This window comes from Poecilia reticulata, linkage group LG17 (assembly GCF_000633615.1).
Source record: "Poecilia reticulata strain Guanapo linkage group LG17, Guppy_female_1.0+MT, whole genome shotgun sequence".
Taxonomy (NCBI): domain Eukaryota; kingdom Metazoa; phylum Chordata; class Actinopteri; order Cyprinodontiformes; family Poeciliidae; genus Poecilia; species Poecilia reticulata.
The window spans coordinates 6,196,090-6,212,201 of record NC_024347.1 but is presented as its reverse complement, the minus strand read 5'-3'; the positions used below and the strand labels follow the sequence as shown (position 1 = coordinate 6,212,201).

At 39.2% G+C, this 16,112-nt stretch overlaps 1 protein-coding gene across 2 annotated transcripts; it reads right to left on the bottom strand.

Annotated features, from left to right (window-relative positions):
- Positions 1-75: 75 nt before the first annotated feature.
- On the bottom strand, positions 76-16,112 carry gk5 (glycerol kinase 5). 2 transcript variants are annotated; one of them, XM_008433328.2, is made up of 17 exons: positions 16,088-16,112; positions 15,426-15,746; positions 14,678-14,771; positions 14,475-14,550; positions 14,257-14,350; positions 12,145-12,276; positions 10,926-11,001; positions 10,562-10,623; positions 10,388-10,461; positions 9,016-9,076; positions 8,158-8,284; positions 7,958-8,062; positions 7,763-7,857; positions 5,750-5,853; positions 5,594-5,653; positions 5,260-5,393; positions 76-3,420 (listed from the first exon to the last, which is right to left on the bottom strand). In XM_008433328.2, exons 2-17 carry the CDS (start codon positions 15,561-15,563, stop codon positions 3,266-3,268), a joined length of 1,587 nt encoding a protein of 528 aa, XP_008431550.1. In that variant the 5' UTR covers positions 15,564-15,746; positions 16,088-16,112; the 3' UTR covers positions 76-3,265. The 2 variants fall into 2 exon arrangements, with proteins under 2 accessions (XP_008431550.1, XP_008431551.1); XM_008433329.2 differs by lacking the exon at positions 16,088-16,112 and adding an exon at positions 15,826-16,073.

Genomic DNA, 16,112 nt, shown 5'->3' with positions numbered 1-16,112 from the left:
AAATATTTGTATTTAAGAAACAGGTTATGGGATAATTTAACCGGAAAAATTGTTTTCTTAATAAATTCCCAGACCTAATCAAAAATAAGCATGTCAGAATGTATTGCTTGTGTGACGTTTCTTCTCTACGGTGGTTTTAAATTCATTCCTGCACATGAGGCTGACAAAATTTGACTTATGGTTCCAGATTCTGAATGGAGCCCCAACTCAAGTAAAGAAACTCTAAATGTATTAATAATTTCATTAATAATAAGTTATTCATCAGTTATTAATAATTTCATAAGCCAAATATTGATGCAAGTTTTGATTCCCAACACCATACTTTTCAGATTTATTTGTGACATGTGTTAAAAACAATGCATCAAATCTTCATCTTCATTGGAATGTGTTGGTCAATTGCATAAAAGGCTACTAAAAGTTTACTGAAGTCTGAGGTTGTAACACCAAAAAAGTTTGAGAGACATGAATACTCTTTACTAGACATATTTCAGAAAATTATGTAAAATCCAAACACCACCCAGCAGGTCAGAGGTGAAGAAAAAGGTTTAGAGTTCTCAGTTACAGAACAATCATGTTAGAAGAATGTCATCAGAGTTCATACTGATCATACGACATCAACATGGAAAAAAAATCTACAATAATAAGCAATACAGTATTGGAATGTTTCTTTTTTCAGCCAGCTCAATCATTTCTTATGTCCCTGATCCAGTCTTTATAAAACATTATGTAGTACAAACGCTCTTAAATACTGAGTACAGTGGCTTTTACAAGTTCAGAGGAATAATCACATTTTAACAGTGAGTCAGAATTTAACACCATTATAATTATATTATATACAAACATTCATAAAGGGTTTAAAATGAAGTTGCTCCAAATTTCCCAAAGGAAACAAGTATTTTTTTAAATCAGGTCCTCATCTTTTTAAAATGACTATGCAAACATTATACGTTAAATCACCAAAATGCAGCTTCATAAGAAAAAAAAATACTGGTTCTGAAACATCCAGAAGTCAGGTCAGTTTTCTTTTAATCCAAAATGAACTGAAGTTTGTGCTTGAATCTGAATGGATTCTGGCTCGTGTTCCAGGATTAAACATTTGGCACTCAGTTGTTGCTATGGAGCACTCATGAATTAAAAGCTGATAAGCCAGTCGTTGGCGTCATAGCATTGGGTAATGTTATTTCATTAACGAGACAAAGAGACTGAGAAGTGAAATCCAATTTAGACAAGAATGAATAAAGTTATCTTCTGAATAAATGGCACTGTTGAGAAGAAATAGTGGAGCAGAAACTTCTTCATGCTGATGGTTCTTTATGGACCCGGTTCAGACTTGGCAGTAAGATTCACTTAAAAACGCTTCCTAAATGATCCAATCTCAGGTTCCAGTTTCAAAAAAAAAAAAAAAAAAAGTACTTAATCCCTTTCAGATTTCTTCGGGGTTTTTTGGTCACATTTAAAGGTGTCAAATCCAACCATTTTTAATATCAGATGACAACAATGTGAGAAAATAATAATAGTAATAAAAAGGAAATTTCCATGAACTCTGCACTCTGACAGAACATTTCTAAGGAGAATAAATGAAATTCTCATTTTAAAGCTGGATTTCTTATTTACTCAAATTTACTAAAATTATCTTTCATAATAGAATTTGTTGATAATTTAGATCATGAAAGTATGTCAAAGAAAAGTCAGAACACAAGAAATCTGTACGGAATCCATGGCAACAAGCAGAACATCACCTCCTGTTTCTATGAAATCCCTAAAAACCCGAACTATAAAATAATCATGAACACATTGGAGGTTTATGTGGCTTTTTTTTTACACTCACCTCACAAAAATAACAACCCATACATACACACATCTATTGGTTTATACCTTGATCATCAAGACTGTGCAGGACTGAAGTTTTTGTCAACTCTAACCATTGTTTTGCACCAATGCAATTAAATTATTGCATAGCATTTTTTTTTCTCAGATCTAAATATTTATATGAATTATAAAATAAACAGTCAGAAAAGTGCTTCAATCTGGAGAAACGGCTGACAAACTTTCTGATTAAAACATAATTATTTGATATCAATGTGTTTGTTGTGACAATACATTTTTAGTTGTTTCATTGCCAATCATTTTGTGTATAAAGTACTTTAGCCAACTGTGGTTTAGATATTCTACATAAACACAGTTATCTTTGACTTGATATAAATGAAAATATTTATATATTATCTCCTGAAGGCTTATTTCACCTTATTTTTGATCTTTTATATGTTTGGACCATTTGACTTTTACTGAAATATGACTGATTATGATGAACCAAAACAGATCTCAGCAACCTGCTGCTTGTACTGTATTTGTCTTACAGTAGAAATGTTTGCCTAAAAATCTACCTCCAGCTAGATACATGGATTACTCATTAATTTAGTTTTTATTAGAGTTTTCTTAAAACCAGAAGAATCCAATGTAGAGCTAATAACCGGAGTCATGCGTGGACCATTAGCCAAGTGTTTGTGTTCAGACTACAATGCAGATAAGATTGAAGATGTACTGAGAAATCGGCCGGCGACCAGAATCTGATGATTTTTATAGTTTGATGGTCAGAAATGAAAACATCTGGTCTGCTTCCATTCACATATTTAAATGTTTCTGGGTCTAACAATAGTCCTCAGTTACTGAGGACAAAAGACTCAAAGTTAGCTACTTTCCTTTCCAATGAGATGTTAAACACGGATTCAAGATGGTTTAAAACATCGACTTCAAGAATGTCTTTGCTTTAAATAACTAAAACCCTGTTTTACAGCAGCCCTCACACACAGTGTTGATATAATCAATATTTGACTGCTAGTGATAAAGAGATGAGAGAAAAGCCCTATTCGGTTAGCTTCATTTTTTTTAGGTCTCAAAGAGAAACTGGAATTTGCTAAGGTTGCTTTCAGCAAGTCAAAGCTCTAAATGAAATGTCAAAAGATTCTGGTCTGTACTAGGAGTCTTCATGATCTGATCCCCCGGTTTGGTTGTTAGTGCCTGGTCTGAACAGGACCTCAGAACAGTTCTGACTTGACTGGAAAGTTCAGAAGATTTTCATTTTCAAGTAACTTGTGGTCCATTGTACACCTTCCTTCACCTGCTGCAGCTTTAAGTACCGTGTCTTTAAATTACGTGGACCATGATTCACACAGATAAACAGTTATATTCATTTGAAGGCACAGCTGATGGCGGTTAGTTCTGCGTTTCACACGTACTCAGCAGCTGGTTCACGTGCGTCCCACAGTCAGGGCTTGTACCAGTTCATGGAGCGCCTCAGGGCTCTCTCCCAGCTCTGGAGGATGGGGTTGTATTCCTGACCGGGGCCGGCAGCACCTTTAGGCAGGAACACCTTATCAGCGCTCTGCAGCTTCTTCAGCTCTTCACGGGTCATCCAGAAACCTACAGAGACGCAGGCATTCACTTAATCTGCAATAATCTCATTACATAATGCGGTGAATAGAACATAAGCAGGACAATAGCAGGACTCATTTCTACTTTTGTGGCTCTAGTCAGCAAAATAAAAATAGGACTTTTGATCAGGAGCTTTCATGAGTTGCAATATATTTAGAGTATGAACATTGAAAAAAAGGAATAATTAAAGTGACTGCTCGACAAAGTGGCTTTTTATGTCCTCCATTTAGGTAGAAGAGCATTCCTACCAAATCTTAGACTCCTGGGATTGTTTATTTAATGCAGAAACATAAAAAACCAATACAGACAGCAAAAACAGGAAAATGTGACAGACCAACTTCCTAAATAAAGTCTAATACCTTAAAAATTCACCCAACTAGCAAACAGAACCCATATTATCAGCGAAGGCCTCAGAAGTTTGTTAGAGAACATTAGCATACAAACAGCTTCATGGGGGAACACAGCAGGCAGGTCACGGAGGAAGTTGGAGAGGTTTAAAGCAGGTTTAGGATCTAGAATGATTTGCCAAGCTTTGAAGATGTCACAGAGCTCCGTTCAATCCATCATCTGGCACTGAAATGTAGAACTACAGCAAACATCCCAAGATAGACATCCATCTTAGCCCTGTCTATCAATCACAATTCAATCACAGTGGGAGAATCTGTTGACTGGACGACTAGAGCACTCCACAAACCTGGACTTTTTTAAGGAGGAGAAGAAGAAACCTAGTGTTGATAGAACACCTCTGGAAGTCCTGTGTGCATTTAGCCACAGCAAACAAGCAGATGAAGATATTCTGTCCAAACGAGATCAAAATTTAACTTTTTGGGGCAGCAAGTACATCACTGTAAGCATCACAGTGAAAACACCATCTCCACATTGGTACATAATAGTAGAAGCATGATGCTGTGGGGATGCTTTTCTTCGGCAGGGACAGGAAAGCTGATGTTGATGTACTGATCAATAAATCCAAGGCAATCCTGGAGGAAAACCTGCTGGGGGAGGCTGTGGAAGTTCAACCGTCTGATCATACAACAAGAACTACAATGGAATGGTTTAGACCAAAGGACATCCAAGTGTTTAAAAGGCTCAGTCAAAGTCCAGACCTAAATCCATTAGAGAATCTTTGAAAAGGTTTCCTGTTCACATCCAATCTCCATCCACAAAGACAAAGGTCACAAATTCCAGTATCCAGATGTGGGAAGCTGGTGGAGACAAACTCGAAAGACTCTCAGCTGTTATGGCAACCGAAGGTGGAAGTACTTATGCTTCATTTCCATGAGACATTATGGCACGGTAAGCTCAGTACGATACTTTGTCTCATTCTATTGTAAAAATCAACCCAAACAACTGACCTGTACCACACCATTCTTGGCCCCCTTTCAGTTGTAAGCAATGGTACAGTAGGACGTACCATACTTGTCACACAACACAATCCGTTGATTTGGGGACAGAAAAATGCCACTGCTTGTGTCACGTTAGTGACTTAGTATGTCATCAAGTTAGGCAGTTGGGTTTAACCTCCAGGGAGAGTCTAACTGGCTCTCCTGAATGCGCCGGACCGTAGAATACCCCACTACACCTTCTCCTAATGTAGCGCTCAATGGAAACAAGGCAACAGTACTGACTCTGAGGGCTGAATAGAGATTAAAGCCACCAGAAATGTGAAAAAAAAAATCATGCATCATTTTCTTTCGACTTCTCCGTCGTACACTATTTTGTCTTGGTCCGTCACATCAAATCCCTCCGAAATAAGAATTAATGGCTATAGGTACGAATACTTTTGCAATCTGGAGTTGTGTTTTAAATGAGAGTGTGTTTGCCTACCCACTCCGAGTCCGGCAACAAAAGCGGCCCCCAGGGACGACATCTCCCGGTGTTGGGGCCGGATCACCTTTCTGCAGAACAGGTCTGCAGTCAGCTGCAGGACAAAGTCGTTGGAGGAAACGCCACCGTCCACCCTGAGACAGAGAGGAGCAGAGTGCTCAGCTATCGCTCAAATCATTTCACTGTAACTATGTCAGAGGAGAATCTATCCAGATAATGTATTATCGATACGCCTGCATTAGCTGGAGCAGAGTCCAGTGAAGTTCAGGCTGACACACCCAACTTGCTGGATACAATCCAGGTTCCACATGTAAGACTGGACCATTAACCTCACCTGATCTTTGTGATGGGGATGCGGGTCTCTCTGAGCATTGTCTCATACAGCTGCTTGTTTCTGAGGAGAAAGATAAACCAGTAAGCATCAAGGAGGCGGAGACAAGTTCAAACAAGTACATGCTGATTTGTTTGAAGCCTGCCTAAAGCCAATCACCTGAAGGCAACCGACTCCAGAATGGCTCGGACCAAATGGCTTTTAGTCGTGGAAGGTTTGAGGCCCATCAGGGAAGCACACGCTCTGGGGTCATTCAGAGGAGCCTTTAATAGGACAGACAGAGGTGAAAGACGAGCCTCCTATCCGAGTCAGCCATCTCTTCATGCATTGACACAGTTCTGATTAATTCTCAAGGGTGGAAGGAAAACACAAACCACAACTTCAATGAACTAAAAACTGGGAGACCAGTGGAACAAAGCCACAATGGACTGTAGCTGGTCATTTCTGTTGGTCTGTGACCAAAATAACTGACTTGATGACAGATCTCAGCGTTGTAAACACTCTAAACAACGGGAGAATACAACAACGTCACGGAGGATCTAAGGAGGAGAATTTTTGGCTAAAATTGGGAAAAATCTTCTAGAGCCGTTTCTAAACAGCAGCACCATCCAACTTAATCAATCAGATGCAAGTACAGGTTTTTAGTCTATGTCACCATTTGAAAAGGTCAACCTGAGATGAAAGGAAATAATTTTGGATGTTCAGCGACAATCCAGAACCATGGAGGTTCAAGCTTGGCAGTAAGTGGAAGGAGCTGGAAACAGAAGCTATTAGGCTACACTGACCAAAATATGGTTGGAGAAATTCATTGATACATCGGCTCTGATTTCCTTCATTTTGGGCAATTGGACGATACTTACATGAGAAACCAATCTTATCCACTGTCCTTTTTAGCTCTGCTGTGAGAGAGGACTGACTGGTGTCGTTATATAGAAATCCAGGTGGGGATAGAAGTGTGGAGCTGAGATATGAAGTGTTTTGGTAGCAACTGATGCATACCGCATCAAATATTTAAATAATACGTTACAAACTATTGCTATATATTGTCAAGAAAAAAAGAGGGTGAAGTTTTCTATGTCTACCAACTCCTTTTTGGACAATTTGCTTTGCTTTTTTGTCTTGTATTTGACTATTTTTATTCATGCTTGAAATCAAAAAAAAGTCTGATTTGATTTGATTTGATCAAATCAAATTTGAATCAACAGCCAAGCATGGTGGTGGCAGCCCTGCATCCCTGCCAGCGGTACAAACACCTAAACCTTTTCAGGTGGATGGCAGAAACTAAACTTCTGGAAAGCAGTCAGTTCTTGTTTTCTATAATCACTGAAGTTGACTGTTGTGTAATCACTCCCCTCAATACAACACAGCACTTCAAACATAAAGCACAAAACGAATGGATTTCCAGGAGAACGCTTAAAACTACTTGGTTATTAGTTTTCCTGAAAATGTTGTCAAGGTCATTCAGCCATTTGATTTGTGTTGGAGGAGGAACACAAACTAAAAACATGCAGGAACACCGGCCATGTCACTAGGCAACATTCGCCTGGACAACAAGGGGAGGGGAGACATTTTCTAATCAGAACTAAAATATCAACATCCAGCAGAAAACACTTACAACTGCCGGTTCAAAATGGAGGGCAGAGGGGAAAAAAGAAAAGCATGTTACAGAGAGACAATGCAAAACCTACAGCGGCATATTAGGGCCATTGTAGGCAGAAAAAAAGAAAAGGAGGAGTAAATTTCTCCTTAAAATCTCTAGAAAATTTTCAAGAAAAAAAAACAAGGAAATATTTGAGCTTGAAAAGTCACAAATTTGCTAGAAATCTCAGAAATTTTGTGATAAAAAAAATAGTCTAGAAAAAAAACTTGGAAATTTCTGAGTTTGAAAATTTTGTCAGAAAAAAATCAGAAATTTTCTAGAAAAAAAAAAGAAATTTTATACAATTTCAGTTTTTTTTTCTTGAAAATGTATGAGTTTTTATCACAAAATTTCTGATTAATTTACTACTCTTTCTTTTTTTTTTCTACCTACTATGGCCATAATACACCGTCATAGAAACCAGATGAAAAATCATTACCACAACGCATGGGCTTTTATTAGAGATGGAGATAGGCGTGTGCGTAAAAATATAAAACGTCATATGTTAGCAACAAATAAATGAGTGCATTTACCTGCAGGCCGCTGAAGGAAGGGACAAAGCACACTCCATCTGAGTCGCTGACACTGTAAGCCATGTCGCTGGTCTCTCCGACGTCTGAGAAAAGTTCTGCAACGTCATTTTAGACGTGAAGAGGAATAATTATTGGATTTTTAAAGAAAAAAACCCCCAAACATTTTTACAATAAGCGACCCAGTTCAGTCCTCACCAAGTTCTTGGGCCCATTTGATGGCAGTGCCCGTGTCTGCTGCGTTGCCCTCTGCAAGGTAAACGACGTCTGAGCCGATCTTCCACCCCACCAGCGGATACAGACCTGCAGTAGACGGGTTGGAATAATCCAGCAGGATTAAAATCTGGATGAAAAAGACAAAACAAAACAAAACCAAAAAAAACGTACAGCTCCTCTACCTGCCACAGACGTGTGCGGTTTGCTCCCAGTGTTGATGTCCATGAAGGTGCCGGTTCCCATCGTGATTTTCACATCGCCCACATCGAAGCAGCACTCTCCAAACATGGCCGCCTGCTGGTCCGCCATCTGCCACCGGAGGGCAGAGCGAGTTTATGGGCAGGAGCGAAAAACGCCAAGACGCGCCATCCTGTCAACGGGACTTCACGACTGTTTTGACCAAACTTAGAATGTGTCTGATGTTTAAAGTAGGGCTGAAACGATTAATCGTATTTAATCATTAACTAATCTAGTAACCGTTTAATCGTTAATTGGAGTATACAGACTCCAAAAAAAAAGAAGAAAAAAAACAATTGATGAAAGAACAATTGTACAAAATATATATACACTTTGCATTTTGGATAAAAATCATATTTGTCTGTAAATCTGTTCTACCCAGAACTCAAGTGGCGCAGTTGTAGCTTTACCTGCTTTATTAAAGGAAAGTTGTTATTGTATTCTACGCTATAAAATGTTTATCTTCTTATTTAAAAAAGGAGCACAACTTTATTGGTCTTTTTTAATGTATTTTCAATATAGTCTTAAGAGGCCAAAGGAAAAAAATCAGCATGTGCCAATTTCATTGATTGATCGTCAAAAAAAAAAAAATTGATAAAATAATTGATTACTAAAATAATTGTTCGTTGGAGCCAATAATGCCCTGCAACAGACTGACGACCTGTTCAATTTTACCAAGTACTTTTTTTTTGCATTTTAACAACAGTAAGTGAGATACGGAGGAACAAATGAGACAGTTTCATTGTGACTGTTTATCATATTCATGCTGCTGCTGGTTTGCGATGCCAGGAACATTCACTCACCACTGACATGATGGGAATGGACACTCCAAGGATGGACGGATCTGTGCAGCCGAACTTATGGCTGATGGATCATGAAAACAGAAACCAGAGACAACGCATTATCTCCTGCTCTCGTCTCATCCATTAGTAATCTGTTCTAATGCAGGAACAGGACAGGGAACATGGCATAATGTACAATACGCTTCATCATAAAAACATGGTGAAATTATTATTAGATCCTTCCCCCCACCACCCCATACAAGCCTGTTCAACTACCTATTAATGTTTCCACCTCACTGGTTTATGTTATTAGGTTATGTTATTAATACACAGTAAGTCGTTATCTTTAAAAAGACAAAAATCTAAATCAAATCCACCTACAAACTAGTAAAAAAAAAAGAAAAGTTTCTCTCACAGTGAAAGGGGCAGTGTTATGTAAAATTGACTCTTTTAAGCTGCAGTGTCCAAGCTTCCGTCTCACAGAGCATCCCTCACCAGCTCTGCTCCTTCAGACTAGCCAGGAGCAATTAGCAAACACCTGGTAGAACTGCACATGTGATTAGCTCATTATACGAGCTACCCGTCAGTGCAACTCTGGTAAAAATGTTAAGGGGTTAATAGAGCTATAGAGCTATGTTGTGATGACTTCCTGAAGGTGAAGTTTCAGACAGAGCAGGAGATTTTAAAGAGACAGAGGCTCGATTTCAAGGCTTTAAATTACAGAGTTAAATTTCTTTTTAAGTGACGTTTTATATATATAGCATTTTTATAATAACTGTAGGTAACATAGTTACTTGATTATGCTGTAAAATGTCAATATGTGCCTTGAAAACACACTATACTGCCCCTTTAAGTCTAAATGTAGTCATACCTCCAGCAGTTTTAGATTTGAAATCAATTTAATTGATTTTAGAAGTCTGTACATAAACTGTAGCAAAACAATGCAGAAGCGCCAATCAATAGAAACAATAAAAAACTGTTTTTATGTGCATTTTCTTTTTAAATGTCATGTTGATGATTTATACTCCTTTCAATAATCAGTGGAAACATCTTGATTAGCTTTACACCGATCGAAACCTTCTTCTAATTGCTGAGGAGCTGTTCCCATGGGGATTTTGGTGTTGAGCTGTGACGTTGGCAGGCCTCCTTGCCATCACCCTAATCTTTAGATCCTCCCACAGATTTTCTGCCAGATTCAAGCTGGGAATAAATTCCAAGCCTGATCATCAGCCCAACACCTCCAGGAGAGGAAAACTTTACAATAACCATAAATCGGCCACATAGTTCAGATCGATGTTCATCTTGTTTTTAATGTCTCCGTGTTCTTCCAGCGGTAAAAACTTCTACAACCAGAAGCTGAAATGTCTTGACGTGTAGTGAAGTTTTAACTTACCCTGTATTTTCTACTTGGGGGAATATTGAGAGGGGCAGAGAGACAAGAGAGCAGAGAAACTGACTCCAGCACATCTGTGAAACAACACATGACAGAGAGGTAAAAAAAAACAAAAAAACTATAGTAACCCCACCATGCTGAGCACAAAGGAAGCAGCAACAAGATGTACCACACCTGGTAGGAGTCAAAGATCCCCGTTGAACTGGCGTTGGAGTAGTCTGTGGCGTGGACACAACCTGAAACAGATTAGGCAGCAATATGTGAAGGAACTGTCTGGAAAAAAAAGTCCTAATCGTTTGTTTTCCACTTCCCCTCCTGCAGAGGGCTGAAACATTCCTCAGAAATTGCAAGCAATCAGCGATGCAAGAGAAATGTGCGAGACAAAGAGCGCCATGTCTGGACCTTAATATCCTGTTAGAAAGTCCACGGCGTCAAACTGGCAGGTTTGGATCACACATTTCTACAAATGGTCTGGGTGTCTAGGTGGGACAGGCTGAGCGGCAGCGACTGCCTGACTGACTGACTGACTGCCACCGACCTTTGGTGAGTCTGAACAGGAGCCAGGTGTCTATGGTTCCAAAGCAGCAGTTGCCTTCTTCAATCGCTTGATGGACCTGGAAAAAGAAGACGACATGATGAGGAAGAGGAGGAGGAGGAGTACAGTCTGTTCCTGCTGGGATTCTTGACCCGGTGTGGAGGTTGGTTTGGAAAATGAGCCACACTGAGATCATGTCTTTATGCTGCTCTCATTAAAAACTGTACTGCCATGAAAAAGAGTTGTTTCAGATGGCTAAACAAATTTTAGTATAAGTGAAATATAATCAGAGTTAATACAAAAACAGTTCTTAAGTGGTGATTTCATTTATTAATACTAAAAAGGAAAAAAAGTGACCCAAACCAGCCTTAGCCCTGTTAGGTTAAGACAGGCAGTCCTTTATCTCTCAGTGGGACTCTGGGTCTCCTTTTCTTAGCAGGATTGTTTGAATTCAGCCCTGTGGGGACGTTTGAGCATAAACAGTCAGCAACCAGGCCTTCACTTTGTGTTTTGGAGCAATTCAGGCTAAAATGGTTGAGGTGCTTATGTCACTGTCCTGCTGTATTACCCAGCTTGACCTCAAGTCCTCAAACTTTTGGGATTTTCTGCTAGACAGCAGAATTCACAGTTCCATCAGTTATGACAAATCGTCCTGGTCCTAAAGCTGGAAAGTCAAGCCCAGGCCATCACACAACCACCACCATGTTTAGCTGTTAATAAAATTTTATTGTAAATATAAAGTTAATGAATGATGAAGCACCTTCTAAAAAAAATTAGAGTTGCACCGATTGTAGTTTCCTGGCTGATTGTTGGATGATTTTCAAAAAGCCTGACCTGCCAATTCTGATTTTGGACGATTTTCTTTTTTTGGCTAAATAATGTGATAAAGGAGGAGGAATTCTTTTTTCACAAAGGACCAGATCAAACTACATTCTACATTAACTCAGGTTAGCCTTCATGTTAATGTTTGTTTGTTTGCTTTTTCCCTACTTAATTTTTAAAAAATTACCAAACAAAAAAACAAAAAAACAAAACACAATTTGTAAGAGATCTAAAACTTTTGCAGCATTAGAGCTCAAGACGCTGCAAACCCTCTGGAGACATATCGTTTTAATACATGTTTGTGGGTTTTACTTTATCCAGCTTGGCAGAAAACAGAAGCACATCAGCACAGCTTCATTTAAACTTCCTGTTGTGTTCACCAGCTGGGTCGTCCACACACCTGCTTGTAGTGGGCCAACACCCACACGAGGCGAAAGGTGACGTGCTGAGTGGAAAAGACGATGAGGCTCGCTGCGAGCGACCGCTTGTCCCGTGTCAGGAAGTAGGCCACCTTCATTGCGCCGTGGATTATCTGAGAGTGTTGAGGAAAAAAATAAAGATAAAAAAAGAGTGAATGAGTGGTCATCGTGTCCAGCTCCAGCTCAGTCATGTTTATCTAAAACCCGAGTCAAAGTCATGTTGCCATCAGCCAATCAGTGGCGGGTAGCTGTTAGCTTAGTTCCATGATACCGTTCCACTGTACTGTTTTTGATTAACCGAATGATAATTGTACAGCAAAATGTGCTAAATAGAATAATAATACAACTATTCTACTTAAGGAGATCTGGTTAGAACATATTACAGACAAAGAAGTTTTATTAGTAGTATTTTTAAATGCAAAATGTATATTTTTGTAAAATGTTTGCTTAATTACTGCCCTGAATTTGTTGTTCTTTTAACAATTAGCATTTTTTTTTTTACTTGCATACTCCCTTTAACGATTAATTGATTACTAAATTAGTTGTCAATTATCTCAATAGTCGATTTATATCTCAATAAATGAGCCTGAAATGAGATGAATGGTTTTCACTCTGCAGTCAGTAGGATAATTAGGCTGTTGGATGGACGGAAGCAGAGTTAAAAATGGCTGCCTGACCTGCAGAACTTGTTGATGAAATGCTCATTCTTCAGGCCGCTGCTCCAAATGACAAAACATGAACCCCCACCCTATGAATCACTTACTGGTATATCACACTGGGACATGATGAGAACACAATTACTCAGCGTTTTGAGTAAGGAATTTAAAGAGATCTAAAATAATTACACTTAACAATTCCAATGTCTGGGAAAATGGTTTAGAAGCAGAAAACATTCCCAGGTCTGGAGACAGTCAGCAAGATCCTAAAAGAAGTTACCAAACCTCTAAAACCTCTAATATATCCTCATGGGACCAGCAGCAGGCTGTTGCTACTGTTGATATGACGGTGCATACTTGTACAATCAAAGAGATACACTAGTTTAACTATCAAGGACGCTGTGCAAGAAGGAAACCTTTGTTCTGTAAGAAGGCCAGAATAATGTTAACCAGGAACAACGTAAACAAAGGCAAGGACTACTGGAATCATGGCTGATCCTCATTTGGACCCCAGAACAGAGGAAAAAGCAAAGCATTCCAGAAAAGACGAGGAGGTGGAAGTGAAGCTTCTTAATTAAATTCAGCCAACACCAGCTGGTATGGCACGAGGCGTGCTAACTTTTTTCTTCAGTTAAGAGACACATTTCTATTTATGTCTTTAGATTAAAATCTCAATCCATATGGATTAATTAATAAACAAGCCAATTAGATTAATGCAACATGTAAATATTGCTCTATATTGTAAAGTGTAAGATGCGTTTCTAATTTGAACTTCAGAACTTTGGAGCCTGGAATTGCATTGTGAAAAACTTTGTGTTATTGGCAAACACCGTATTGTCATTTAAACAAATCAATCTAATGTATATAGATAAAGCAGGTTATTTATATACCTATTTAATGACTAAAAATAGTTGTCAAATATTTTTAATGGCCATAAAAACAGTCATTTTAAAAATAGTAATTTTTTTAATAGGTTTTATCGCATCATAGAAATTATTGCACTAAACTATCTTCTTTTTTGTGATTACTTGTCAATAAATCAGTTTATTCCATAGAAGATATTTTATTAACAAAGAAAATAGGATTTATTTGTGCTTCTTTAAACAGTACAAGTCTAAGAGCTTCTTGGAAAATCTCATTTAAAAAAATTAACTTAAAATATTTAAACATTCAAATCCCCATATGATTACATAAAGTGCTACCTCCATGAAAATATACTTTCTTATGTGATGTTTATTAAAGATATATAAGAGGTAAAGATGTCAAGGAGCCCTGTGATGGACCTGCCTCTGGATGGATGGATGGATGGATGGATGGATGGATGGATGGATGGATGGATGGATGGATGGATGGATGGATGGATGGATGGATGGATGGATGGATGGATGGATGGATGGATGGATGGATGGATGGATGGATGGATGGATGGAGACCCACCTTCATGATGCAGGACCTGTTCCAAGACTTCACCAGGTCTGCAGCTCTCTGGTCCTGCCAGCTGATGAAGTTGTGAAAAGGAACCCCCGTCCTCCTGTTAAAGTTCAAACACAATGAGAGAGAAGAGGAATTACAGAAAAGTCAAACCAGAAGTGTTCTCGCTCACTTTCCAGCTTCTCAATGAATGACAAACTGTCAGGCTGTTTCATTTCTGTGACCTGTCCCAGGTGGTGAAGGTTGCTCTCTGAGTGGAGATGCCGAGGGCCTCCATCTGGCACATCTGGACTCCTGCATCTATAACAGGAGCGCAGTAAAATATCAGCGTAATACTGGAACAGTTGAAGTTGCTTGAATCCTGTTGGCATTGCTGCCCTGACACAGCTCCAGATGGATTCGATAACAGGACGTCGTGCAGCTGTACCTTGCACTGCTCCTTTGACCACAGTGATAAAGCCTTCCCACAATGCATCTGGGTCCACCTCTACGTGTCCCACATCTGGATACAAAGGGACGACCTGGAACAATCACAGGGAATAATCTGGCTTTAAACGTGGCAGAGAAACAGGTTTATGCAAAGATCTGCAAAACACTTAAAATACTTCATAACCTTTCTACATTTCTACATTTGCAGGGCATTTTGTTAGTGTGTTAAATAATAAAGCAACACAAAGCGGTGCAACTCAATAACTTGTTGCTAGGTAACTAAGAAATGAGTTAGTTAGTTCATACCATCAACTTTGCTTGCTTAGCCCTGAGAGGTTGAGGTACTAAAGGATTTCCTCTGCCTACATCCCCCAGAATGCTAGGCAGTTCTGGCCCTGAGTTCAGATCCATCAGTTCTGGATCTGAATTCTGTCATATCTTGATCAAGTGCCTGTTGTGCTTTTCTGTCCAGCCCTAGCAACAACCCAGCCAAAGCTAGAGTGAAAAGGTTTAGATCATAGAATATCTATGTCTTAGAATGGCCCAGTCAAAGTCTAGATCCAGATGCTCTCCAACCAATCTGACAGAGCTTGAGCTATTTTGCAATGAAGAATGGACAAATATTTCAGTTTGTTATTATGTAGTACTTTATGTTACTGTACCACATACAATCCCATTTAAAAATTTACAACCCTATCAGGATAACGGGTAAAAACTGAAGAATATATTAGATGTAAATACAATACCTTGCTGGTGCATGATCCTCGGATCCTCGCCTCCTTGTCGTACACATGACATCTGATTGACGTTGTGCCAACGTCCACCGACAGGATAAAGCTTTCCTTCGTTAAGCCGTTTCTTCGACTGCCCATCATTGTAAACATCAGATGAGTTTACAAAAAGAAAACCTTAATTAGGTGCATCAAGTGTTTCTCAGACGAATCCCGGGTCCTCCATGGTCAGCTCCCACCGGCTCGGTTTTGAGCCTGGGCGGATGGTGGGACTTGATCAGACTGTAACTCGAACCCTGGACTTTGGTTTCTTTGAACGTCCAGTTCCAGTCCAACCTGCTCAGAAACAAACATAGGGCGGTAGATTACATTTCCGGGCAAACAAAGCTACAATCTGCGCTACTAACGTACCGACATCCTGGAAATCTATGAGAAAAGCTAACACGATTACATCCGCAGAGTCTCTACAGACTGGGTGGTGAATAGGGAAACTATTAGATTAGACTCAAGCTAAAGCTACATGGCTAACTGTTAGAAATAGATATTTAAATGATTATTAGTATAAAATGAGACTATTATAAACCATTATATGCTACATAGGCAGAGTTTACAACGTCGACGGTTGTCATTAAAGGAGGAATTCACAAACTGTTCATTTGTAGTTTTCGCGTACGCACCAGAACAGCGCGCTCTCCCTGCCGG